We start from the raw sequence: 27,562 nt of genomic DNA, 5'->3' as shown, positions 1-27,562 counted from the left end.
TAGGAGACAGGAGAGAAAGCTACACGTCCAGATGGCCAGCATCAATACTGTACAGCAGTAGCCACCTTCCCCCAGTCGCTGCCATCTGCCAAGCCAAGGAGTTGGAGGGGCTTACAGCCTGAATTACAAAGTGTAACGCCCCCTCGCTGACACACTGATCCAGGGCAGGCAGAGCCGCTGGAACTCAGTCTGTGTGTCAGTAAGAGAAAGCGAGAGAAACAGACAGAGATTACACTTTACTATCCCGATCGGCAGAGCTGGAGTCCCCCGATAAACAAGCACTGTGACCGCTGCCAGCAATTAGCTTCAAACCTGACCATACAGGAATACCAATACATTTCCCTACAGTGAGATGTTATCTAAGAATATCTATCTATCTCTACTGCCTCATCTCTTTATAAGGATGATCCAACATGCCAGAATTGTGAATGAGCTGTATCCCTCTTCCAAGGCTACCAAAATCCCTTTATCTCAATCCAGTTACTCACTGAGTGCTGATGATCTATCAGTCTACATGCCACAGAACTTTACATTTTCAGATTTCCCTTTACTTTGTAAAGACAAACCGGTTCCAAAGTTCTTACCTTCCTGCAGATAGCAAGACGAGTGCACATCCAGACATCTCTGGTACCTTGGTGGGATAGTGGCTGGCAGATGAAGCAGATCCTGGGTATTTTTTAGGATGACAATCCCATGGATGATAGTGACTGCACTGACCCGTCACACGCCAGGTGATGGGTCAGGATTAGGAGGGAGGCAGGGGCTGCCTTCCATGCCAACTGGAGGCAAGCAAGCAGTGCCACAGTCAACACTAGGAAGCTTTTCAGTGGGGCACCAGGCCAACAAGTTTCCCCTATCCAGCAGAGATAAACAGCTACTACAATACAGCACTGAGAGCCGGAACTTGCTCACCATTGATGTCAAATCACCCGGGGAATGTAAGAGTGCTCTAACTCGAAAGCTGCTTAATGAAACGGAGCATCTGAGTTCTTCCTGCACTGCCAGCCATGCCACAGCCCCAAGACAAATGAAGGATATGCTTTGCAATAACGGGCCCAAGTTTGCTAAGAAACTAATGAGTTATTTAAGCATGTTTTGGATTATATACAGTTTTGTATACAACAGTGCCTGGAAGAGGCTGATGACAAGTTATTTAATCCATTAAAAAGAGGTTAATCAACCATTGCCTCTTTGGAAATTTTTTTCCAGAACAGCTAGTTTTTTTCACTGCAGATTGATATGCTATTGCTGAGTTTACAGCTATGGACAAAAGTTTTGCATCACCTAGAAAAAAAAATATATATATATATATATATATATATAATATATTTTTTTTTTTTTTTTTTTTTTTTTTTAATTTTAAAAAAAATTAAATATATATATATATATATATATATATATATATATATATATATATATATATATATATATATATATATATATTTTTTTTTTTTTTTTTAGGTGATGCAAAACTTTTGTCCATAGCTGTAAACTCAGCAATAGCATATCAATCTGCAGTGACTTGCACGCTATTATTCATTTTGTGCTTCCTCGCTATACCTGTCTTAAGGGGGAGAGCTGTACATTCATGACAATTTGAATTACTTAGAGCTTGCTATTAAAGTAAGACACACTGAAAAGTGAATTCAGGCTTTTGAATACAATCACTCAAACAAGCTTCCCAGGAACCTGAAGAAAGCAGCTATAAATATCAGTGTTTGTCTTGCCCTGCTCTCCACTGAGAGAGGCAGTCTGTAAGTGTGACAGTGTGTGAAGCTCAGGCCTGGCTCCCTGCCACAGTAAACATGCAGAGCTGACCTCTGAACCCTGCTCCCGGAAATGGAAGCTGTTCACATCGCTCTGCAGCGATACCCAATGAGGTCATCACAGAGGAGTGACCGCCGTGCCATCTCCACAAGCAAGGATCCAAATAAGACATATCACTTACAAAAACATTGGAATGATTCCCCCACTAAACATGTGGAAAATCTCTAAAGCTGCCCAAATTCAAATGTTAATGAATAAGGCAGTTCTTGAAGTCGTTCAATACGGTAACAGCTCTGCAGCCCCATGCGATGACAGCGTTTTGGATGAGTGCCACATGAATAAGGGGTCATTCATTCAAGAAAGACATGCATTACTGCTGTATTGCCCTTTTCTATGCTGCTATTAAATCCACAGCACCACAAAGATAGGACGCTGTGTACACGCTTACAGGGGGTCTTCATAACCTCATCATAGAGAATTTATCAGATTATAGCTAAATTAAATCCAAAACAACTATAGGAGGTTAGGAGTGTGCAAAATCAAGGCTGTTATCGTGTTCACCTAGTAAATGGTGGCAGACAGACAGACGGATGCACAGACAGATGGAAGGACACGCTGCATAGTTTTGCCAGTCATGGGTGTACCTGTGCCATCACAATAAAAACACTTGCAGTCTCTAGCAAGATCATGGCTCCAAAACCTTTACACAGGAACACTTAGCAAAGCTGGTTTGTAAAACCACAGCTATAATTTAGCAATAATGCAGTACATTCATACACACTTGCTATGTGTTTATATGTGTTCTCGCTGCATTACTTATGTTGCCATGCTAACCCAGACAATGGCAACAATAAATTATTAACAAACATTTTGAATGCCTCTGTAGACAACTCTGCAAGGACTGCACTGAATCCAGTTGCACATTGGGGGTGGGGAGGTGGGGAGGTGGGGGGTGTGCGTGAGCGAAAGCCAGCGCAGGGTTATGAAAAGAAATGTGTCAAATAAAAACTCCAGCTGAGCCAGTAACAGCCCTACACTGATATTGAGAGCAATCATGTCTGATTCCCAGCACTTAATACCAGGGATTACCTTGCCTTAATCTGGGCTGCCTAGTTGCTGGTTTGTGTTGCTCGCCCCCAACCTCGCTCATCTGCAGCACTGCACGAGCCTCGGCCACTACAGGATAAATCAGAGCTGACACTGCCTCGGAGGCCAAGAGTTGACAAGGGCAGACTCCACTAAGGTAGTGGCTGTAATTTACACTATCTCCAGTCCCTCAGTTCTAGCCATTAGGCCACACTACCTCCCAGTCCCTAATCTCTACCCACCAGACCACCCCAACTTTTTGAGTTGTTCCTTTTGTTTTTAATGTATAAAAACAACATTATTTCGTCCAATTAAGAAGAGGTCACAGAGATTTCCAGCCCTCTCTTGGAAGTGTCAAACAGGCCCTCAGTGTCCCTTGCTCGCTGCAGCGGAGACTTCCTCGTCTCAGAGAGGCTCATTGTGCCTTGACCTGCCAGCACAAAGCCTCCACTATACATGGGAACAGAATAAAAACTCCTTTACTTCCAGTCCAAGTTCTTCCTAATGAGCTGCGAGCGCTACAAATAGACTCCAGTGCCGGCTGCAGGCGCTTCTTCAGAGAGCCATGCCAGCAGCGCCCACAGCAAACCAACAACAGTCCCTCTCTGCCCGCCCTGCCAGCGGCCTTGAGCCCAGGCTGGCACCCCTTTGTTAATGGACTGAATTTCCACTTAATAAGGCACAATGAACAGGCTGGCAGGAGAACAGTGGCTCAGTCACTTCCCAATCACGGGGCAGAATGAGCAGAGAATGATCGGATGTGCTGTGAGAATCTGGAGTCAGCCGTACAATCACAAGGCGACCTAATGGATACAAAAAAAGGTGATCCAAAACTAGTCCTAGAGTAGTGGGAGCCCCTTTACTTACAAGTTGTAGCACCAGTACTGTATTGTGCACTCTTCCTTAAGTCGGCGAGAAAAATTGTCATAAAATACAATTTTGATGTAAAAAAAAAAAATGTGATGAAAAACGAAGACGAGGGCATTAGCTGAAACACTGGTCTCCTTCTTGTAGCTTTACCTGTTAGTGTAAAATTACAGAAGGCTGAAAACACAATTCAAAATGTGGGTATCAAAATGTTTTTTTAAAAACAAAAGTACAGTAAGTACACCTTAAGATGTTTTTCCTTTTATATGTAAGTTTAACTATTCCTGCAGGTCAAAACCTGTGCATGCTGGGTTCAGTGCTGAACAGAACCCAGTAACTGAACTGATCTCTTGTACATACGTGGCTGTAGATCTGTTGCTATAATGAACAAGTGATGATTCACCGTGCCTGTCTCAGCCCTTCTTTCGTAAGGCTGCTGTCTTGGCAGAGAAGCACTTTTGAAATAAGTAGCGAGTCTCAAGTGGCCCCCCTCCCAGTCCAACACATCCTTCCTGTCGGATTGCAAGTAGCTCTACAGTTTTCGATGATTTACGGTACAGCATTCTCATAGCATGCTGCTGGTCACGTGATAAAGTGCCTTGGTTTACAAAAACAGTCAATTTCTTCACCTCTAGATAGAAATCAGGTTTGTGTTTTTTTTCCTGACACAGATGTGTTTTTATGCACCGCAGATTTTAAAAGTTTTTTCTACCAGACAACAGCAGGATAGGAGTGAATTGTGCAGTGCTACAGATTGTGCACCATTCACTTTTCACCTTAGATTACTCTCCAGCAACAGGTGTGTGTGTGTGTGTGTGTGTGTGTGTGTGTGTGTGTCTAAAGAAAAAGAGGTACGGCATTGCAGAGAAAAAACAAATCGATGACAGACCAACTATTTTTGCAAACTAAATATGCCATGAGTCTTGTACCATAATGGGAAAAGGGCCAACTGAATATATCAGCTTACAGAATATGCTTTCACAAGCTGTGTTTGTCATTTGACACTAAGGGCTCTGTTACTTACAAATTGCTCTTTTTGAATTATGAAATTTAGATAATAGACATTCACTTAAATCTACCGCTGTGTAAATTCAACCCTATGTCACATGACACCTAATCGATTCAGTTCACTTTTTAACTTTTAAAGTAAATATGGTCCAATCATTTAATCAATACTCCAGGTCTGTACTGCTCGCAATCAATTTTTCCAATCAATCCATCAAGTTCCAACTCCATCTCTTAATGTGTTATTGGCAAAGTGCTGCTCTGGACTAATGCGTGGCTCTGCTAGCTGGTACTGCATCAGGACCAGTGTGAGTGACCTCTGTGCTTGTTCATTATCTCCCCCGGGACGCCAATGAAAACGAGGTGGTGCAAACTCTCTGAGGATTCTCTTGGTGTTTTTCATAGCTCTCCGGCTCACCAGTTATGGAATTTGCATGCAATCCAACAAACTTAAAGAAATGCATCTTTATTTGGGCATTATTTGGCAACGTTTCCTAACCCAAGGAATGCCCTAGAATGGTGGAATTGTCCATGATCTGGTTGTGAAGTGCCTGGCCCCAACTAGTACTTTTACAGGCTGTAAAATGAATGCTGTTTTTTCAAAGCACTGAGTCTGTTCATTGAAGAAACGCTGGTTAACCAACAAGGGTCAAATTCTATTGTTAAGGCCTACAGTACACTAATTTATATTAACAGTACAGGAAATTCCATCTGGGTTGTATGTCATGACTTAAGTGTCGCTTTGCCACATCCATGTCAGGGTTACTGTGATTCTCAATTCGGAAGATCTACTGGTGAACTTTTACTAATCTAGATTAGAAGGACACTGTTTCTGCGCAGAGACCCCCCCACACCCACCATCTGTGTTTGTTTGTTTCTCTCGCTCGCTGTCATTATCTCTGTCCTCTCTGGTGTGTGTGTGTGTGTGTGTCAGTATGTGTCAGTGTGTGTGTGTGAGTGCTTGTCTGCCTCTTGTGTGAAGATCTGTCAGTAGGTTCTGACGATTCTGAAGACATTAAATATTGAAAGCATCCAATATTGAAAGGGATTCTTGAAAATTATGTGGCAGGTATATGTATGCAGTTTAAGCACATGACACTATAAGAGGTAAATAAGATGTATACAGAAAGAACTGTTCTTTAGAATGAATTTTATATAGCTTCCATGCTTCTGATACAGAACTGCCCCTCTGTTTTCATATACCATTTCCTCCTGTTTTATTGCTAAAATTTTTCCAATTGATGTTTGAAGTATATGACATCTACGGTAAGGAATTGAAAAGGCTTGCTTCTGGAGCTAATGATCTCATTGTGCAATTATCAGATTATCACATGAACAGTATACCGGAAATTGGTCAAGATGGTCATTTTTTAAAGATATGCTTGCATTTTTTTTTTTTAATCTATTATATGTTTTCTTTCAATACATTTATTTTATCCTTTTTTACCATAAGTTAGCTGGATAAATGATCTTCAAAGGATCTGGTTAGGTTCAACAAAAATGTGCAAATGTTTCTAAAACATATATATTGTGCAGGTTCCCAGCCACACAAAAGGGAGTGTCCGAACCAGGAAACAAGGAAGAGGAAACAACAAAACCACATTGAAAACTTAATTAGAGTTTGTTTCCTGTGAAGGAATGACAGGAGTACAAATGATGCCCAAGAGAAGACAACACAAATCTGTGCCTCCTCGATACTGTCAGTTTTACTCCACCCTCCAGATCGCTTTTGTTATTCCGGAAGACCCAATAAGAATCTTAAACTAGACTGTAGGAGTCATACTAGAATATAGTTTGGTTTCCCCGCATCTGTTTCTAACAAAACACATGAATAAAAACAGGACTTTTTGTGGTCCTACAGCACTTTAGGACTTTACTACACCTTTCATTGAAATTGGTACAATACAGTATTAGTAACAGATGTGGAAGGCACCAAGACACATGTAGAAAAGAAAAATGCAATAAAATGTCATAAATCTGTCTAACCTAGTATATACTAGTATAGGAAACAGATGGTTCCTGGTGTGTAGGGGGGGGGGGGTGGTCACGATACATTACAAAAAGACAATTCTAGAGGTTAAAGTGGTTAAACGTAAAAAAAATGTAACTGCTAATTCAGATCTGAGACGTACTAAGGGCCTATATTTGAACACAGAAGCTCAGTCTCAGTCAAAGGGATGTGGCTGGCCTCGGGAACAATAGCCCCAGTCCTCACAGGAAGCTTAACTACCAGAGGGCATGGCAATGATGAAAGAGGGTGACTCCTATTGTTAAAAAGAAGCCGCAGCCGAAAATAAACCTAAATTAAACTTTCACATTTAATAGGCATGCTTAGCCACATGGTTAGAGCTTGCAATAGTTCATTATCAGATGCAAAGTAAGATTCCCAAAATAAGAAACATATTGAACATCGACTGATTGTTTATTCCAGTACTTACTGTATTCTGGGGAATTGCTAAGCATTATGCAATGTTGTAATGAAATGCTTTGCCATTATATAAAAATCTTATGCACCTGGAATGTCGTTGTTTCCTTATGGAGTTTAGCACTGCATGAGATCAGAGCCAATCTCCAGGCTTGCAGTATGAGTTGCAGGGCCCACAGGCTGTCCAAGATGTTTAATTAGACATCAAGCAAATGCGTTCTTTTTGATGAACAGTGCAATGCTTTGTGTTTGTGTTTATTTAAATTTGTGCAGACATTCAACATTATCTTTATAAAACGAGATGTCCGAATCAGCACCTTCAACACAAGAATTCGACCTCTCATGACGAATCACAAACCACCACTGTTCAAACGAGGAAATATCTCTCAGCACGCAAGCTTCCTCCCAGCCCCTTGACGACCCCCAGCGTCCTAATCGCAGAGTGTTTTCTATCGAATGTGGACAAGAAAAAGTCTCCTTACCTCTGGTGTTGGTTGCCATGTCTGCCACTTTCTGAAAGGCATCCAGGAAAGCCACAGCAGCCAGCACTGTGGTCCTGGGACAGAGAGAGTCAACATTAGTCGTTCCTACCCATCTATCTACCTGCCTCTCTGTTCACAGGGCAGCTCCAGCACAGGGATTACCTGTGCAAGGTAAGGGGCAGACAGCACTGGAGGTGATGACCTTTTTCCAAAGAGCAAGGGTGAGGAGCGGGACACATGAGAGCCGAAAAACAGCTTTCACAGGGACACAGCCAGGCCACCACCCTGGACACACAGCTAGTGGGTGTCTGAGTGTACTGTAGTGTGCAGGTATGGAGAGAAGGAGATATACTGGACTCACCTCAGCTGAGAATGCAGTTTGGTGGCCTTGGCACTGAAGTCTTCCCAGATGGGGTAGGAACTCTGCAATGGGAAAAAGAAGACATGTTAGTTTTTTTACGGTATAGCCTTGCTCTATATATATTGGGACACAGGAATCACATTTGTACTGTCTTTGAATAGAATCATCATCATTGTGCTTTCCCAACATTACAGTCATAGTACTAAAAAAGTTGATTTATAAAGATTTAAGGACAGGAGAAATTGCACTGTGAGTCAGACAGACACAACAAAGAACCCAGACTTAGATATTAGTCATTGCTGACTTTAGAAAGTGTTGATCCCAACTCAAAGCAGAAAGATACATCTCCCCTTTTCAATGTGTGGTTATTCTTTAAGTATCATTAATTAGGACTTTTTTTCTAATTAACATACTGGTACTGTGTTTTGTAATTACATTGTTATAACAGGACATTGTAATACACCATGTAGGTACATTCTACACAACTATATGTATCATTAATGCCATTAAATAATTAGTTCAATTACTTACAGATAGGCTGGCCATATCCCGGTTTTACTATCCGCCCAACCTCAATGCTCTAGTTCTCAAGTAATAGAGCACACTCTAGTCAATAAACTCGATCAATTGTAAACAGTCACAATTTGTTTCGAAGCAATCCACTCCAATTATCAAGCAGCTACTCTCAACAAACATCAGTGCTATTTCAGTGTTTCTTATCAAAGCTAAAACTCTGTACAGGGCTTATCGACTGGGGTCTCCAGTCCGCAGACAGTGGAGAAATGCACCTGTTCTCATTGTGCAGTAGTTAGCTATTACAAACTGTAGGAATGTTTGAGCAATTTATCTTGGAATTGCACAGGTCCAATAGTCTCCTTCACCTGGCGCAGATTTTAATTTTTATTTGTACGTTTTTCTGGTACACTGTGGTAAAACCCTGACAATGCACATGGATGTGTGGTAAAACCCACTGTATAAACATGGCTAAGAATTGTACATATAGAAAATGCAATGTATAAGCACAGAGAAAACAAATAGCATACTAAAATACATTGAAGGTCTGTAACATTGAAGTCAATCTCCATACTACTCGTCTTTTACACATCTATAACCTTTTAACCACGGGTGAATACATTTGACTGGATACATCCCTTCCACACATTGCTTGTAATAACTGGAGAAAATAAAACAGGTAAATGTTTGTATTACTTTAAATTGAGTTATCGAAATGTTCCTTTATAACATTAAAAGGGCTCTCTCTCTCTTCATTCCAAAAGCATTCCAGCCTGGTTGAAGTTCCGTTCTCTGCTACAGTTTAAATATAAAGGCTGGTCTGTGATATACTGTAATATCGTTGATGAATATGAGTAGGATGCATTATGAATGGAACACCAATATTAATTAATCATGAAATCACTAGGTTATGTTTAATGCTAAAGTTGCAATGTTATCTGCCTTGAAGTCAACTGGCCGTCCAGACAAAATGTACAGAAATCCTAGAATTTGTGTTATTTCACCAACTGCAATTTTAAACACTTTTTTTTTTTTTTTTTTTTTTTTTTTTTTTAATATAATCTTGAGTGCACATCCCATAAAGCAACTTTACAAAGCAAGTCAATGGCGGTACAGTAATTGCAAACAGAAGGAAAGCTGGTTAAAGCTGAAAGGCTCTGTGACACGGTTTTATTTTATTCTGTACGCCTGGGAAGAGCTCTTGCCTGCCATCATGTGTGTCAGAAGATACTTTGTACTACAAGAGACAGGGTAGGGGCATATGCTTTATAAACGGTGTGTGATTGAATGGAGAATACTGTTCTTTGTTGGGTTTTGTTTTTTATTTCTGCTTTACTGTCATTTTTCCTGCGATGTGCTTGTCAATGCATTGTTATGACGAAGTCCTCAAGAGCTGTTCACTGCAGAGTAAATGAAGCCTAGATTGCAAATGGATTCATATGGGATTTTGGCTACAAGTGAGAAACCCAATAAAAACGCAATAGTTACTATGGAAGTCGGTTCACCTATAACAGAACTAGCATAGTCATACTGTAGAACAGAACTTGTCTATTGGCACATTTTTTCATGCGTATGGAATCCTACGAATGCCCATTTGAACAGAATGTTTCCTATTTTGTATCCATTTTTTTTATATGAGCACCATCTTTAAACATGTCACCTCTGCATATTTATCACCTCTCATGCTAAACTTGAAGTTCCACAACATAGGATTTGATACACATGGAAAAATGTGTTCCATTAAAGGTAAAAACCACCGTACAGTAAATATTTAATTTGTATCCGTCACAATCCCCATCGTTTAGACCCCTGTCCTTTGCACAGGATGTGACAAAATCAGAACCTAACCAAATTGCAACAAGGACCCTTCTCATTCTTACTTCTAGGCTATTCTTGATTCCAGCAACATCTATATCCCTTTCATATATACAAGGTGGAGTACTGTAGACATACCTCTGTAGCATGCACACTAACACAGCACTTTACCATCTCTCAAGACTAGTCCTGTTCAAGTAAATGTTGGACAGGAGGCAGTGTACACAATTCAACTCATTTCCCTGGTAAACCACTGCAACATAGCCTGGCATTCACACACAGTTGGCAGCCCCACTTATTTTTCACAGTAATACTCACTTGGCAGTGCTGTCGTTATACATTTTTCACTTAGAACTCTGTGTCCTGAGTGCCCCATGTCCATACACTGACACAATGCTGATATCAGACTGCTTCCCCTAGACAGTCTTTTGAGTACAAGAGACGCAAATCGAACAACATTTCGAAGCCTGAGTTTGAAACTCAGTAAGTGCTTCACATTGCAGCAGTAGGGATTTGTTTGTGAAAATTATTTTCAAAACTTTGTCAGTGTATGTACCGGAGCAGGGGTGGAAGTAAGACTCCCATTGCATAGCAGTTTGATCCATTCCTAGTTTTACTGTGAGTTTAATAAGACACACCTGGGTGTGTTATCTATATCTCAGGGCTAATCAAGCACATATTCAAATTTGCAATGGGTGAAACCGCTATGCAATAGGAGTCTTATTTCGATCCCTGCTGTAGGGAAGTTAGTAAGTACTGTGAAGAAAACAATTGAGGGTTGTCCTGAAAAAAAACTTGCTATCCTACAATTTCAGATTCACCTAACCGTGTTTAACATTACCATCAAAAATATTTTCTGGAAAATAAAAAACAATAAAAAAAAAAAAATTCAGTCTGAAGAACGAATGGGTGATGTAAAGATAATTAAATTGTGGGCTATCAAGTTTTTTTCAGGACAATAGTATTTATTCCCACAAATGTGTGTTCAGTCAGGTAAATGCTTTTAAATAAAACTACCAAAAATGAATACCCCAATACAGTACGTTTGACTCAAAGAACTTACCATTCGACCTCATCTTTCAAAACATCTGCCACAGAAACTCGCTGGTTTAATTGATATTACACAGCATGCAGCTGGGATGGAAATAAGACTGCCATTGCATAAAAGACTTATTTCATTTTTCACTGTGAGCATGATTGGGCACAGCTGAGCTTTTCATCTGTGGTTTGCCAAATAAAGCTCAGAAGTGTTCAGCTCACAGCAAAACAGAACATTACTTTTTATAGTACTTAGATATAATGACATTTTGTAAGTTTACTGAAAACAAACGTTCAGTTTTACCAGCTGTTCCTATCCTGGCTGTGCAGTTCAAGGCTTTCTATCAGAAGCACTCCACATTACATGAGCTGGATCCTTACAAAGAAAGGCATTTTCATCCGCTGATGTTTCTCACTGCAACAACTCCCACCATGGTCGCAAGTTACTTAACCAAGGAATGTTAAAAAAATGAATGATTAATTCATTTCATTTTCCAGTGGAAAATTAGGGAAGAAGGAGAAAGTGGGAAAACAGTCACAATTGCTTAAGTTTGACCTCTGTGGGTATCCTAAAGTTGATTGGTTTCCTACATAGACTGCAACATTGTTCAGTGGGCCAATTTCCCTATTCTTTATAGTGTGTATGAATATAGCTCCTTGTCTTTTAATTCTGCAATAATAAAACAGTTCATCAATGATTATTACATCATTAGCCCCAATTATCTATTTTTGTTTATACAGTTTATATAGATTACATTCCAAAGTACTGTAATCTGTTTGGAATAAATATTTTAGTAACACCCTTGCAGTATGTTAAACTTGCTTTAGGCTTCTTGTGAATGTTGTGGGTTTTTTTTTTCCTCTCCTGACCCGGCTCGTATTGACAAGTTTTTACTTAACTGCAATGACATTAAAATAATCACATCGGGAGGAGAGGAATGGAGTGAAAATGTATGTGGTCGGTACGATCATCGGTATTTATTGGAAAGATTCGATTTTGTGTGCCCAATTCATCAATTGTTATTTGGAGTCTTAACTGACAGCCCTGGTATGGATGGTGCTCCCTGGTTACCGCTTTGATCGATGTCTCTTGGTTATTATTCAGATTTCTCTTTGTATCTTTTCCGTTCTGTAATAACTATACTTGAGACAACTGACTTCATCAAAAAGCATCCCTTATTAAAGGTCTGTTGCCAAAGCATTTGAAATGTTCCCTGAATAATTCCTGTAATTGCTAACAACCAACACTGAGAAATTAAGCTGCAGAGGCCTTTTATATTGTAATTAAATGGCTCCCCTGTTTTAGCACAGTGCTGAATTTACAACAGTCTTGTGCTGGTGTTTTAAATTGCCATCTGGGGAGGAAGCAGGAGGAACAGAAAAAAGACCAATGCAAAAAGATTTTTTTTTTTTTTTTAATTGAAGACAAGAGAGAATAAAGTGGCAGAGAGATTGATGCCACAAAGAAATTAAAATTTGGAATTACTTTTCAGCTTCATAATATCCTAACACTGTGTGACAAAATCAAGTTTCGAAATACTTACAATTCAGAAAAACAGTATGCAACTAGCACATTTCCAGATCCACTGGGTCTAAACTACCTAAGTCTAAGTTCCATTGTTTTCTTCTTCTCCGTTATGTAAAAGGCAAGTTATTCATCATCATTGAGGTTTCCTATTGCTCTTGTGACTTTGTACACAACTAAATAAATCTTGCTTGAAGAAACCCTGTTGTGAAACCAACCCAAGATTTAAAATAAAAAATATTAGGCTTATATAATAGGATGAAGAAACTGAATGATCCCCTAGTTTAGAGTTTAACAGGAGCCTGGAGCAAAACAGTTGCCGCTGAGAAACTCAAACTTCACTACCTTCTGCACTTCAGTGAATCCAGTAAGAAGGTATATAGAAATTGCTTATTTGTATTGCTTATTTATATTGCAAAACTTAGAAAGAAAGAAAGAAAGTTATGACTAATTAAACCTCCCTCTCTTATCTGCCACACTATTGAATTGTTATTATTTTAGCCTTCCTGAAAAAAATGCCCAGAGTAAAATGGCTTTGTGGAGTAGTTTTGTGATATGATGTCAAAACGCAGGACTTCAAAGAAGAAAGTGCATGAATCCGTTGTACTGTCTAATAAAATGAATAAAGCATCACATCTACTCCCTTTATGATAATTCATAAGTATTTGTATTATCATAAATATTAAACCACAAATAAAACCTGTACATCAGCTAACAGCAAACATTTTAACTGGGTGCCAATGGTGGAAACACACCCAGTTACAGCACTAGCAGCACCTTAAAACAAAGTGTATAGGTCTTTGCTGCAGGAGAACCCTGAACCCCTGCTCCGTCCTAGAGTACCTCAGTGTAACAGAGGCATGGGAACAGTAAGCCAAGGCTGCGCCCCTAATCTGCCATTTCAATTAACATCCAGCTGATCTAAAATAACAACACGTACTTGCTCGTCATAATAACAAGCCCGTCTCAGCCCAGCGCCCGGAGGCTTTACAGTACAGATGTAGTGCACTGAGCACAAACATGCACATACAGACACAAAACACTTAGCAATGGGGACGTGCTGGGGAAACGTTACCAAGACAGGGAACTGAAGCCTGTGTGTGTGTATGTGTCTATCCTGAGGTACAGAGCCAGTGAAAAGGGGGTACTGACAGCACTGGATACAGACAGACAGTAGGGTGGGTTTTGAAGAATACACTGTAGCACCGTGTGCAGCAACCAACCACCCACGAATGTATTGTTAATTATTTTATGGCTTTGAAAATACATATAATATATTTAATTTCTAGAATATGTATATGTTACCCATTGTGACAACACAGTATCAATGGGTCTTGATGTTTTTATTTCAGCACTCATTAGAAAGTAACACTATTGTAACAATCATAATTACAGTATATTACTGGAAAACGTATGGGGGTCATGTCCAGCAAAGTACATACATATCAAGTCATTTTGCAGAAGAAAAAACACAGACTTGCCAAATGTTTGGGAAAAGGTTGAAACTGCCACACAGATAAACTGATAGACAGATGACAGCTCTGTAGATTTTACAGTATCCACCACGGAATGGGTTGTATTACTTAATGATGCGGTCCTTAAAAGCTCATAGCTGTTGCCGTGGTTACTACTTGACCTATATTTCTTCAGTCAGTAATGTAATGTCAGGGGGCAGGATTAGACGGGGGAGGTAAAATATTAAAATATGACCGAGAAACACCGCAGGCGAACTGTGGGGGGTGGTGGTTGAACGACGAAGTCTGTACACCAAAAATGAACTAGTACGAACTATAAATAAAATGAATTTATCACCAAATACCTATTCCCAAACTACATTGCTATTAAGCCACACCCATTATTAGTATTACTTGTATCGCATCCTTCAACCATATGATTTGTATAAAAGGGCAACTAGGATATCTGGATCTTAAAAAAGAGCTGAAACATTACATATACATTGTCGTCGACTTGTTAATAACATTATTGTTAACAGTTCCTGGTATTGTTGTCACCTCTACTACTGCAGTTACTAAACAACTAACGATACAGTAGCTGTAACAAGAGGGGGAAGCCGTGCGGCTACAAATTGCTAATGTCAGATTATGTATGGGTATATACACCATGGATTGCTCTTCCCCAATCCAATGGCTCTATCTGGAATAGCACTTTCGTGTTTTGCAAACAGGTTTTGTTTTGTTTTGTTTTAATATATTCATTTTGTCATCGTGTCACCTGACGATTTTGTCCCCAACTCTGTCACTTTGAGTAGAAGGAGACAGACTGACAGACCAGCAAGTGTTCTGAACAACCCACATAAATACCGCTGTGGTTTGTGTCCTTTTATTTATCCCATCTTGCTTTCACATGTGTTTTAAAAATAGTACTGGCAGTAATACAATGTATTTATAGCAGAACAAAAACCGCTATCCATCCTCTCAATATGCAACATACACGAATTGCTGTTTATTCAATTAACGTTAACAAAATGCAGCATCCGTGACCTCCTTTGTTTTGTTTTATAATACTGTATGACGGTATAGATTGTAATGATTTATTTAATCAGAAATCGAGCAAATAACTGCAAACCTCGTTACCTTACCTTTAAAAAAGCTACATATACAACAGAATAATGCAGTGATGTGGACACCAATGCTGCATTGCAAACATTAACAGTCAGCTCTTCTCAAATTAATATTAAATGACTCAAGCAAAACACCAACTGTAATATGTGCATGCAATAAATACATAAATAAACCATGGCAGTGCTTCAGATGTATATGAATCATACCTTCATATCATTGACGATAGCCTGAAAAAGCCCGCCCAGAGCTCCGCACTCTTTCTCCACATTCTCCATATTAACACATCCACGGAATAAAATTAATTAAAGAATAACAAAATGGTCCTCTGTGAAAAATTTCCAAGGCAGACAAAAAGCAGCGTATTTTCCCTCCAAGATAACGTTCTAGTCTGATAACAAGGATGCAGATCTCGTTTATATTGACAATATATATATATATATATATATTATATATATATATATATATATATATATATATATATATATATATACAACAGACCAGTCTCTATCTTCTAATGGATCGTCACTCCGTGCCCGAGAGAGATTAGCGAACGACGGTGAGGCGAAGAGAGTTATTTATTCTCTTACCAAATCCCGGTTTACCCCCCGCGGCAGGAGACGAGAAGACACGCAAACGTCTCTGCTATGGGCATTTTTCACCTTTTTTTTCTGGATATAAAACGAAGCTGCAACCGAGGCTAATAAAGAGATAATAATATTAGCGGTGTATCGAAATGTGAAATGTGCACTGTAGTCCGGTGTGCTCTGCAGCCGCAGATTGTAGCGGTGCTATAGGCTACAGCAAACAGGCTGTGTTATCTGATCCATGGGAATTGAAGGGGGGGCGGTCAGCATTTTTTGTCACATGGAGCGGAGAGGGAGGGACACCCCGTTACAGATATACAACAACAGCCAGCATTGGCTTTGGTGATACAAAAAAAAAACGTCGAAGAGATTTACTGGCAGGGTGAAAAAAGTGTGTGTGTGTGAGAACGAAGGGTTGCAAACCGGTCAGACTGAACCTGTAAATGTGACACTGAATAAAAGTGCGTATATTTATTTTATTTTGCTTGTGTTAACCCGAACTGACAACCTGGTAACATAAATTGAGAGATTAGACATTTAAAACAAAACATAAGCATTATTAAATATGTGTCAACAATTGTACTTAAGTATGTAAAATATAACCTAAGATCTAGATTACGCCAGGCCAATGTGCAGAGGTGTGCCAAGTGTTACATAGTTAGCTAAAACTTTGTTCTTGTTTGCCTACCATTGGGTTCCTGAAATATCTCGCTATGAAAAGATAAAACGAGAGTCTTCTAATGTTCCATTTGCCGGTGTAGGGTCAGGGTTAGGGTCAGGGTTAGGGTCAGGGTCAGGGTTAGGGTTGGCGTCAGCGGTGCGGTTAGTTTGTTGTATAACAGAATGAACATAAACGTGTCTCTTATAATTTCTAAAACGAGTGCAGCAAATGTATCAAGCAGAACAGTACATAAATACCGCTTGAAAATAAATAAATGAATACAGATTAGCGTTTTCACCTTTGTTTATTTATAAAGTACATTTATTTAATTGTGTTTCTCGGTTTGGATTGTGAAGTAGCAATATAACGCTCTAGTTGTACCTCGTCATTTAGTTCGAGATAAACTTACAAGCTCATGGTACGTCCCGTGTTGCTTGTGACATGGAAAGAATAGTCATACCTGGAAAGGGACTTACTAAATTACCCCAATGGTTAATGCTAAACACTCAGTGATCTTGGTAATTCCAGATGTGGTGGATATAAATGCCAAGACATCACAAATCGTAACTTTCTAGCCTGCTAGATTATGCCCAGTTCATCATAGCCATTATCAATGTATATCAAGCTCACATTTTATGTGCACAGCTGCAGCAGACTATTGTAATTTAGCAAAAGCTAAGCTGGCTAAATATTATATAGATCACATTGGTGCACAATGTGTTTAACTTAACCTGCTTAAATACATCTGAATAAACGACATTTCAATCACTTACACAATATTATTTTAAAGCTATTACATAATTACAGCTGCTGATAGATATGTTGTTTGTGAGTTTAAGGGAGATGGATGTCATAGTTGACTTATTTGGTTTACATGGATGTTCAGTAATGAGCCTTTTTCTTAATGTATTTTAACTGTGCACTCAGCCTTGTTTAATTCAGGAGACGACATACATTAAGCAGTGCCTGCTGTTTGTTTTTCTGTTCTGCCACATGAATATATGGTTCTAGTTCACTGCAGTGTGCAAGAAAATAACAGGACAAGTGCTGTTCAGAATTCAATGGATGGTTTAACCTTGACTAGCTACAACAGTTATCATGAGTCAAGTATACAATTACTTCTGTTCAAGAAGGCATAACGAAAGGAAAAATAAATCCATTACCAGCATTCAGGCCGTCATTCTGTGTTATTTTAGAAGTGTCCTGTTTCAACCTGAAGATATTTAAACCTGATGGATCTCCTGAGATGCAACAATCTAATTTCCAAATCGTAGCCCAGTTTTTTTGTTTTTTGTTTTTTACTTTCATTGGTTTCATATGATTTTCCAGCTAGGGTGGGTGGAAGACTACAGAAGACTTGGGAACATTGAATTTTTACCTTGCAGAGGAGATAAGGTGTGGAACCAGGGTTAACCCTTTGCAGAGCAGACATGACCACTGTTTAACAATCACATCATTGTAACTTTCTGTCAAAAGGGAGGATATACCTTGCTAGTTTTAATGGGGGGGGGGGGGGGGGACTACATGGGTGCAAGGCTAGTCAATGCCTTTGCACAGATGGACTGGGCTCTGCACTGTAAAGCGGGGCTCAGGGCTCATTTCTCCCTCTCCAAAAGCCCTAATGAAGCTGGCACTAGCCCTGGGTGCCTGCCCAGTTAACAGGCATGGAAATAAGACTCCCATTAGCAGAATAGTTTGATCCATTCCTGATTTGACTATGAATAAAACCTGGAATGGGTTCATCACATTTGCACTCAACGACAACATCGATCAAAGTGGTCTCCCCCAATAGAGGCAATGATGTTTAAAGTGCCTCATGCTGGTGACCAAATGGATTAAAGTGACAGAAAGTAAAACCCAACAACTTTTTTGTAGAATAAACTGATAAAGCATGGTTCACAGTTTATTTAATGTTGCACTGCATTACAGACTGCATTCTATTTCACACAGGAGTTATGTAAATTCTAAGGCAACATGCATCTCAGAATGAGAGATAGAACAAGAAGGTATGACAGGCTGCAAGAAGGGAGAGACACTGAAAGACCAAGAGGTAGGATAAACAAACAACTTAAGAGAGTGAACAACGGGAGAGAAGGAAAGAGAGAGACAGTGAAACTACAAAGTCAACATCAGCTTCCCGCAACTTTTGGCAGAACCTGAATATTGCTACAGGATGGGTATAGAGGCTACAGAAGACATTTCAAAATAACTTCTGCAGTCTGCTGAACCGACTGCGTTTTCAGGGCTACAATTTACACCTGTCTTAATGAATGCAATTAAACAGCCTGTTTATAATCACGTGATGGAATTTCCATGCTGCTCAAAGGCCAGAATGAGAAGAAGCATGTTTAACATTGGACAGGGTGTCATGCTAAAAACAACAAACGGTTCTCGGGACCATAGAAAAACATGACAAGTCTGTATTTCAGAATATTCAAGTTTTGCCAGTGAATGGGGGAGCAGATTCAGTTCACTTCCAGTTTAACAAAGCCACGCCGATTGACACATGATCCAACAGCAGAGACATGTCAACAAGGACACCCCCCCACAGAGAATAGAGTGCATTGTGGGGAGGTGGAGGAGAAGCCATTTGACTAAGTTAGCACACACCCAGCACTTTTTATTATTATTATTATTATTATTATTATTATTATTATTATTATTATTATTATTATTATTATTATTATTATCCAACAGTAAATACTTGTTCTCAGATCTTCAGGCCTGTGGATTCTGCACCTTCATAAATAGCTCTAAAACAAAATCACACATCAATTTAAAATTAAAAAAGTTTTCCCATGGGGGTTTGGTCCAGGGGGCAGCGTAAAGTTTTTTTGGTCGGTTCCGAGACAGCATCAGGCTCCGGCCCCCAACTCCACAGGCTTGATGTGTGAGGAATGCCCGAAGTCCTGCTAGGCTGGTCAGTCATGTCTAATGGGATGTGTTGCCTGGGCAGGTCCCCTCTCCTTCAATCAGAGCACAAGTTTCCGGTCAGGGTGCTCGGCCCGGCCTGCTCTCTGGTGCCGGACCTCCAAGTGTTTGTTTTGGACCTGGTCGAAATGCTGCAGTAGCTCCCTGTAGTCAATGTGGACTGGGGCAGGCTTACTTGAGTCTGCAGGCTTTTTTTGGGGCCTACAAAATAAGTAAGACATTTAAAGAAAAACTGTAATTGTTGTTGCTATTTTTACTTCTTTCAAATACATTTCTGCACATGTGCAAAGCAACAGTCCATGGCAGACAGATCATCAACTTATCAATTTATTCAAGGAAGATTTAGTAAAACAAAACAAAAACAATCCCCAGTAATCTGCCTGGTCACTGTACAACATACAACTGTGTCTGGGCAGATATTAAACTACCTTTCCAAACAGAGCCCCTCCCCAGTCTTCGTCACTGTAGCCAGTTATTCTTCCCTTCTCTGCCTGTTTATCTACTGCACTTCATCCAGTGACCTTGTGGCGAGAGGGCAGGTAATGACTGCCGTCTGGGGGTCTGTGGACGCTTCGCAGTCAGTAATCCCCAGACAGCCCTTTTAATTCAGTCCCACGGACTCCCTCGCTCTAATGAGCTGCATATGCCGCTCAGGCTGGCTGTTCCACCAAATAAAATGAATGCCAGGGTCTAATACAGTACCATTCTGCAGCCAGGCTATTTCCTCACATCTACGGGTTGGTTTTAAAGTGGCTCAGTCACTGAGAAAAACAAACAGCCTTTCCTAACTTGATTGAAGGACACCATCCATCCCAATTGTTGTGTGTCCTGCAAAGTTGTTCAACTATGGAAGTCAACCGTAAAAAGGTGTTGATACAGTGCCCCCTATGTGACCTGTGGTGTCAGTACTAGAATCTTGCTGATTAAAATGATCACTAAATGGATAGGGGAGTAAGCAAAACACTTGAGTGAACCACAGTGCAATGCACGAGATGTTCGACAGGCTACTTGTGTATTAACTACTGAAGAACAATTGGTTAGGACATGTAATAACATAAACACCTGTACCCTATCAAGAATAGCCATTTAAGTTGCTTCATGATTCATCCATACACCAACATAAACTATCTTAATGCGCTTGTAATGTGGTAACTGAAGTGCATGTGAAATTCAAAGTATCCTCCTAAAATGAAAGCTATTTTACTGTGTATAACAAGTCCAGAACACCTGAAGCATCAATCCCTCAACAAACTGGGTGAAAATGAATGTCACACGTTGATCGCAGTGACAGTGTGTGTTGCCAAATCGAGATGAATGAACAAAGCAAACAAAAAATACATGTAATAATCAACAGCACTATTGTGCCGACATGAATATAATACATGGAAATGTATTCGATGGTTTCTGCTTAGTCCTCATTGCTGTTTGTTCTTCACCATTCAGTAGCATTAAATTCACAACAGTTATACGCCATCTACACTGTATTCTGGGTTTATAGATTACTTTGTAGAATTTAAAATTGGTGAATACAGAGAAGCACATTACTAAACACCAGCAGTAGCTCCTCACCTCACTAACTATTCCACTTCCTAGCAAGGGAGAGTTACACTGAGTGACGTCACCACAGACAACAGCCACCCTCCTACAATGTGAGCACGCTAGACAGCACTGTGAAGCCATGAGTGCTTAACCCTAACCTGCAATTTGTCCAACACACTTTAATAAAGTGGTCCACACACTGCAGTGCATTACTTATTACAAGCGTTTAAAGGGTTCTATATTAAAAGGTGCACAAATTATTTTCCTTTTCATTCTCATTTTTTTTTTTGGTTTCTGTTTCAATACATTATGAATTCATGCTTAGGTTACCCCACATAGACAAATTAAAATGACCGTGAAATAACCACGTGTGCAAGCCAGCTTGTGAGTTTTATAACTTTTGAACACAAATCTGAATATGCCTTCATAAGGGTGGGGGAACAAAACACACACAATCACAGACTATTACAGCAAAGCATTCCCACAAAATCCACAAAATACTCATGTGTTACTAGATCTGAGTGTGATCATTAGCGAGCGCACATTTGTGTGATTTGCCCTGTTGGCCAAACACACTTCTTATTTAATTTTGACAATATTTGAGCCGTGACGCAACAGAAGGTTGTACTAACATTAAATCAGAGAGGAGGTGGTGACCTGGCCTTGACCTCTGAATTTGAGAAATCCAACCAAAACACAGGATGGAGAGCCCAGGGAGCAGAAAGGCCTACTGTGACAGACCAGCGCCTTTCACCTCAGCATCATTTCTCTGTCCTGACCCCTCCACCCCGGCTGTAGATCACGTGCAGACTATTGCTGTGAACTGAGAGGGATCCTCATTAACGTTCATTCATTACGTGGATTCACATTCTTAATAGCCATGGATCCTGGATGCTGGTCAGATTTTAAACCCTTGTTATCCTCTAGAGATGTTTTTGCTCTTAAAAGAAAACGCTCAAATCCCCACTGTACGAGAATGTACAATGTTAACTAATTATTTGCACAGGAAACTCAGGTTGTTCTCTCGGTTAGGTATGCCGACAGAGATAATGATATGCTTAAGCAAGCAGGGTCGTTTATAAGGAGAGAATGCTCGTCATACACCCCGCTCCCATGCGGGCAGAGCACTCCGCAGGTCATAAGGGTCACGTAGACTGTTCCAATGTGCATGGCTGTGTGCCAGTGTACTCACGCAGCCCTCATCAGTTCCGGGTTGGGGACGCAGCGCAGCCTGTGGGACAGCATCATAAAGGCCTGGCTCTGTGGCAGCAGCATGAGGAGCCCATAAAGGGCCTTGATCAGGTAGGGATTGTTCTCTACATCCAGCAGCTGAAGACGAAGATCTGGACAGCAAGGGAGAAAGAGAAGCATGAGACCTGGAGAGAACGGGAGAGGGCTTAGGGGGAGAAAGTGTCACTCCTCAAATCCATCTCCTGTAACACTGCCACAGGATGCAGGATCACAATTACTCCCCTCTCAGCTAATCCTTTTAAAAAAAAAAAAAAAAAACAGAGGCAGTTTAAAACCATGAATTGTCAAACCATTCTTGTCCCCTTGAGGCACATTGCATCCTGTTCTAAAGAACTGGCCCCTGTGATGAACAGGTCTGTTCTGTTTCTCTTTGAAAATGTCACCAGTGGCCTTCCAAGAGTGGAAATGACTGGTACTCCTGCAGGCAAACTATTAAAGCAGAGAAGACCCTGGAGCTACACAAAGCCTGCACTGGACTTCTATTATCTCTCAGTTCCGCTCTTACAATTTCTTCGCCTTTTTGTGTGTCCATCAATGCAAAAACAATGCATATTGTGTGTATGCCACATGGTTTGACTTGTATGGATTTGTAGGTTTTAAAGAATATAACATGTTAAAACCGCATCACTGTACATCACATAAGATGCACTGTATGTCTTTTCTGTATGGATCTTTTCTACTGTTCTCTTTTCTGTCTTTTATGTTTTAACCAATCCTTCCTTCCCATCTGCATGTCCCTTTGGTTTGGAGGTTTTGGAGAGGCTGGGCTGCATGCACAGGCCTGTTCAGACACTCTCCTGGATAGGGGCTGGGTGCAGGGCTGGATGCAGAGGGAGGGTTAAGTGTGGTGTGTTTGGGGACAGCTCCTCTCTCTAATCCAGAACCCTGCTTGGATTGCTGAATTTAGGTCTCTGTACGCCTGCAGCCATCAGCAATCAGTTCTGCCCCAGTTACTGAAACAGCATCAATACTGAAACACTTTCAATACCAGCACACATATACACTTACATACTGTACACACAGCCACACTGTATACACATGCATATGGCAAATTCATTATCCCCACCAGACAGATGCATTTGTGAAAAACACCACCAATTAGCAAATTGCAAACAATACGTTTAAACACCTACAGCCAGTTCACAAAGCCAGTGGGACTCACATGTAAAGATGGGACACTCAATGAGCTGCACTAGTTTGTCCACCTCCATCAGGAAGTCCACAGTCACCTCAAGATCACCACTGAGCACAGAAGTCAAGGAAAACTCCTGTCGTCAGGAGCTGTGGATCTAAGGATCGAGTTAGCCTTTCGACTCTGGAGGGCTGGCATCAAACCAAGCTTAAGAAATGAGCTTCAGTGGTCAAAACCTAATTCACTTCACTAAACCACTGCCATTTATCAAGCTCATTTCATTGAGAGGAGCCCAGGACTTATCTGCAAGGACTTCAAGTCAGGATTGAGGTGTTTTGGCAAAGCGTTTTAGGGGAACCTACACAGAGTAGCATTTTTCTGTTAATTCCTCACCTTTAATTGTAGGACTGGTACTTAAAATTGTTCAGTGCTTTTTCTTTCACAGGTACTTATTTTAGGTGCTATTTTGGTACGTTTGTAAACATGTGTACAATAATCAGAATATCCCAGGACGTCTTTCTACATCAGCGCAATAGAACACACGCACGGGGGTAGGTAGAGAGAATTAAGGAAAAACCTGCAGTCACTACATTTTTTTTTATCTGCTCAAACTAAATTATTTAGAATCATTTTATGTTGCAGGCAGATTTTCTTTCCGCAATAATAAGATAACAATGTCCATTCCCTTCTCCATCTCCCCGGCTGGCTGCCCCACTAAGCCCACATGGCTCCCCCTTTGTGGTAATAGTCACTCCCCCTAATCCCTAACAATATGCACTAAACACTCAATTCTCAGATCCCCCAGGACCTTAATAATAAGCACAAAACACTCCATTCTCAGCTCACCAGCATTGTCACCCTGCACGTTAAAACAACAGAGACTAAAGCACTCCATTCTCACCATGTATTGTTTCAAAAGGAAGATGTTTTACTTGAAGTACCTCTTTCTAATAAAACACATTGTAAAACGCCTTTCACATTCATGTATATTCAGAAAAAAAAAGAAAAATCTTCAGCCGGGGCTGCTCCCATCCATGATGTAAACAACTACTTCTCCACTTATTCCTATAAATGGTAAAGTCAGAGCAAGCCAGCTTGTCTGTGTGTTTCATCTGCCAGTGCCAGAGAATCACTGCCAACAGGATGGAAAACTGGGAATCAATTAAGAGTTCCGACCCAGATGAAAGTGGGAGCCGTGTACTCCAAGGAGCAGAGTAAAAGGATACAATTTCTGGATGAGGTCGTAGGCGTGCTTGTAGTTCTGGGTGAGGAAGCAGAGGGAGACAGTGGCCACTGGGCTGTGACACCAGGAACGGTACAGGCAGCAGAACAGAGCACAGCTCTCCTGCAGGGAAACACAAGCACAGGGAGAGCAAGAGAGAAAGAGGAGCCGTGTTAGGGTGAGCAAGCAGAACAAGACACCTTGAACGATACAGAGTGGAGCCAAGCTTACCATGCATCTTGTTTCTATCGAGCCAAATGCTAGCATATTTCTCATTGTAGATTTTCAGAACTGAACAGCTTGGACACTGACAAAGTACCCAACCCTGCCACTTGGGAGACTGTTTGAGTATGTGTGTGAGAGATATGAAAAAAATATATAGCTGTGTGGCTATGAGGGAATTAGGTCGTGTATGTGTTGGGGTGGAGGACTGGGTAAGTGTATGAGGGCGAGGCGTGTTTGATGTGTGTGTGGATGAGGGCAAGTGTGAGATTGAGTATAAATGCTCAAGGTATTAGGATGGTAGTCAGTGTGCAATGCAGTGAGGGTGTGTGTGTGAGACAGCGTCCTAGGGTTAGGGATGAGTGTGTGATAGCAGTGTGCTGGGTGAGGGTGAGCGTGTGATGGCAGTGTGCTGGAGTGAGACGTGCGCTGGGTGAGGGTGAGCGTGTGATGGCAGTGTGCTGGAGTGAGACGTGCGCTGGGTGAGGGTGAGTGTGTGATGGCAGTGTGCTGGAGTGAGATGTGTGCTGGGTGAGGGCGAGTGTGTGATGGCAGTGTGCTGGAGTGAGATGTGTGCTGGGTGAGGGTGAGCGTGTGATGGCAGTGTGCTGGGTGAGGGTGAGTGTGTGATGGCAGTGTGCTGGAGTGAGATGTGTGCTGGGTGAGGGTGAGCGTGTGATGGCAGTGTGCTGGAGTGAGACGTGCGCTGGGTGAGGGTGAGCGTGTGATGGCAGTGTGCTGGGTGAGGGTGAGTGTGTGATGGTGAGTGTGCTGGAGTGAGATGTGTGCTGGGTGAGGGTGAGCGTGTGATGGCAGTGTGCTGGAGTGAGATGTGCGCTGGGTGAGGGTGAGCGTGTGATGGCAGTGTGCTGGGTGAGGGCGAGTGTGTGATGGCAGTGTGCTGGAGTGAGATGTGTGCTGGGTGAGGGTGAGCGTGTGATGGCAGTGTGCTGGAGTGAGATGTGTGCTGGGTGAGGGTGAGCGTGTGATGGCGAGTCAGACGTACGCTGTGGTGAGGGTGAGCGTGCGATGGCTCTGGTACCTGAGTGTGGAGGTCCTTGAGCTGGTTCCGGAGCTGGAAGAGCTCAGCAGAGGTCAGCAGGATGGTGTTGAGGGTCTGCACCATGATGGACGCGAACTTGAGGTCCTCCTCCTTCAGCAAGATATCTGCCATGGAGTGGAAGATATTCTCTGCATTGAGCAGGAGGCACAGCTGCCTGGGGAGAGGACACACAAACACATCATCCCTAACACGTGATCATAAAATCTGAGTAAAACTAAAAAAAATGTTTCAACAGGTGACTTCTGTAATGAGTTCAGACGTATCAACAACATAGCGTCCACCAAATCCACTGCAGTGCACCTCCAGTTTAAAATACACATGCTAAAAAAGACTGCTAAGAACTAAAGCGTTTTTTATGGCACACAATGAATAGTTGTGGAATTCAAGGTATTATTCTGCTGTAAAATTAACTGCATATCACGTGCCTGTACAGTACATACAATCTTCATCTTCAAATACAAATAAACTGTGGGCAATAGCTTACAGGGCAGACAAGATGTAATTAGGCTACATCATTTAAAAGACACCCAGAGCAGCTACTGACACTACAGAAAACAAGTCACAATTATAAAAACACCAATCCAAAGGTAAGCAGCCCCATCAATTTCATTACTGTCTTTTAACAAACACAAGGACACAGACCACCATCTTTCAACAACAATCTTAATAATGAAACCGAAACGCTGCATTTGGCTTCAGTGAAACAATTTGCTACATTAGCTTTTAGTTTTGGCAGCCGCATGTTTCAGATAAAGCAGTGCTGTGAACACTACTGCGCAAGTGGAGAAATTAGAAAAGCTGGGCTAATACCGTAGTTTGAATTCATAATTTTAATGTTGTTTCCAGTAAGAACGGACTTTAATGAGTTCTGCACCCCCGCTGGAACTCCAGCCGATTTAGAGAGCAGTTGTTCACCACCTCCTAATAACTTGCAGGTGAAGTAAAGCAGAGAGTGAACTAGTGGAAAGTAGGCCGGGGTAAAGAGCAACTGAAATCCTCCCCCTGTTGTCAGCCTGCGATTTTCCAGTGACTCAGGGAAATGCAAATTCTGCCTTTCATCTCCTTTCTTCCTCTTGCATACCAGAACGCCCGCAGGTAAGGCTAAACTCCTCGAACCTGCAACATGTGAATTCAACCTCCAGCACAGAGTGGCTAAGTGACTTCGCAGCCTTCCTGCACTGAATAACATTCAGAACTTTTCAGAGAGTTTAGGAGACAGTGCTGTCGTTTTTGCTTTGCTAACTCGTCTTCTGCTAAGACACAACAAAATGAGTGCCATCAATCACTCTGAGCCGTCACTTTCAGCCGTGTAAAATGAAAAAAAAAAATAAAGGCATTTGTTCAATGTCACACTGTGTAGGATATACAAAACTTTACCAATTATTTCACCAAAGTTGTACGTGATAAAAGTTGGAGTGATTGTCTACTTTGGAACAAAAGAAAACTTGTGCTCACCACCCCTGTTGTAAAATGGCATTTTTTTATATTATT

General features: G+C 41.1%; 2 protein-coding genes across 17 annotated transcripts in view; both read right to left on the bottom strand.

Annotated features, from left to right (window-relative positions):
* LOC121296222 (protein MTSS 2-like) overlaps positions 1 to 15,868 on the bottom strand; it is a 40,365-nt gene extending 24,497 nt beyond the window's left edge. For all 16 annotated transcript variants that reach the window (XM_041221535.1, XM_041221545.1, XM_041221541.1 and 13 more), the window contains exons 1-3: positions 15,673 to 15,868; positions 7,994 to 8,055; positions 7,633 to 7,706 (exon numbers count right to left, since the gene is read on the bottom strand). In XM_041221535.1, coding sequence (XP_041077469.1) covers positions 7,633 to 7,706; positions 7,994 to 8,055; positions 15,673 to 15,741 — 205 coding nt within the window. In that variant the 5' untranslated portion in view covers positions 15,742 to 15,868. The remainder of the gene's footprint in view (positions 1 to 7,632; positions 7,707 to 7,993; positions 8,056 to 15,672) is intronic.
* A 2,733-nt stretch (positions 15,869 to 18,601) lies between these two features.
* LOC121296297 (protein VAC14 homolog) overlaps positions 18,602 to 27,562 on the bottom strand; it is a 30,008-nt gene continuing 21,047 nt past the window's right edge. Inside the window, exons 15-19 of the mRNA XM_041221680.1 lie at positions 26,051 to 26,225; positions 24,791 to 24,909; positions 23,595 to 23,674; positions 22,374 to 22,524; positions 18,602 to 19,843 (exon numbers count right to left, since the gene is read on the bottom strand). Coding sequence (XP_041077614.1) covers positions 19,684 to 19,843; positions 22,374 to 22,524; positions 23,595 to 23,674; positions 24,791 to 24,909; positions 26,051 to 26,225 — 685 coding nt within the window. The 3' untranslated portion in view covers positions 18,602 to 19,683. The remainder of the gene's footprint in view (positions 19,844 to 22,373; positions 22,525 to 23,594; positions 23,675 to 24,790; positions 24,910 to 26,050; positions 26,226 to 27,562) is intronic.

The sequence above is a fragment of the Polyodon spathula genome, chromosome 21 (genome assembly GCF_017654505.1).
Source record: "Polyodon spathula isolate WHYD16114869_AA chromosome 21, ASM1765450v1, whole genome shotgun sequence".
Lineage (NCBI taxonomy): Eukaryota > Metazoa > Chordata > Actinopteri > Acipenseriformes > Polyodontidae > Polyodon > Polyodon spathula.
The sequence above is the reverse complement of the archived record's forward strand: the minus strand, read 5'-3'. Positions and strand labels throughout refer to the sequence as shown.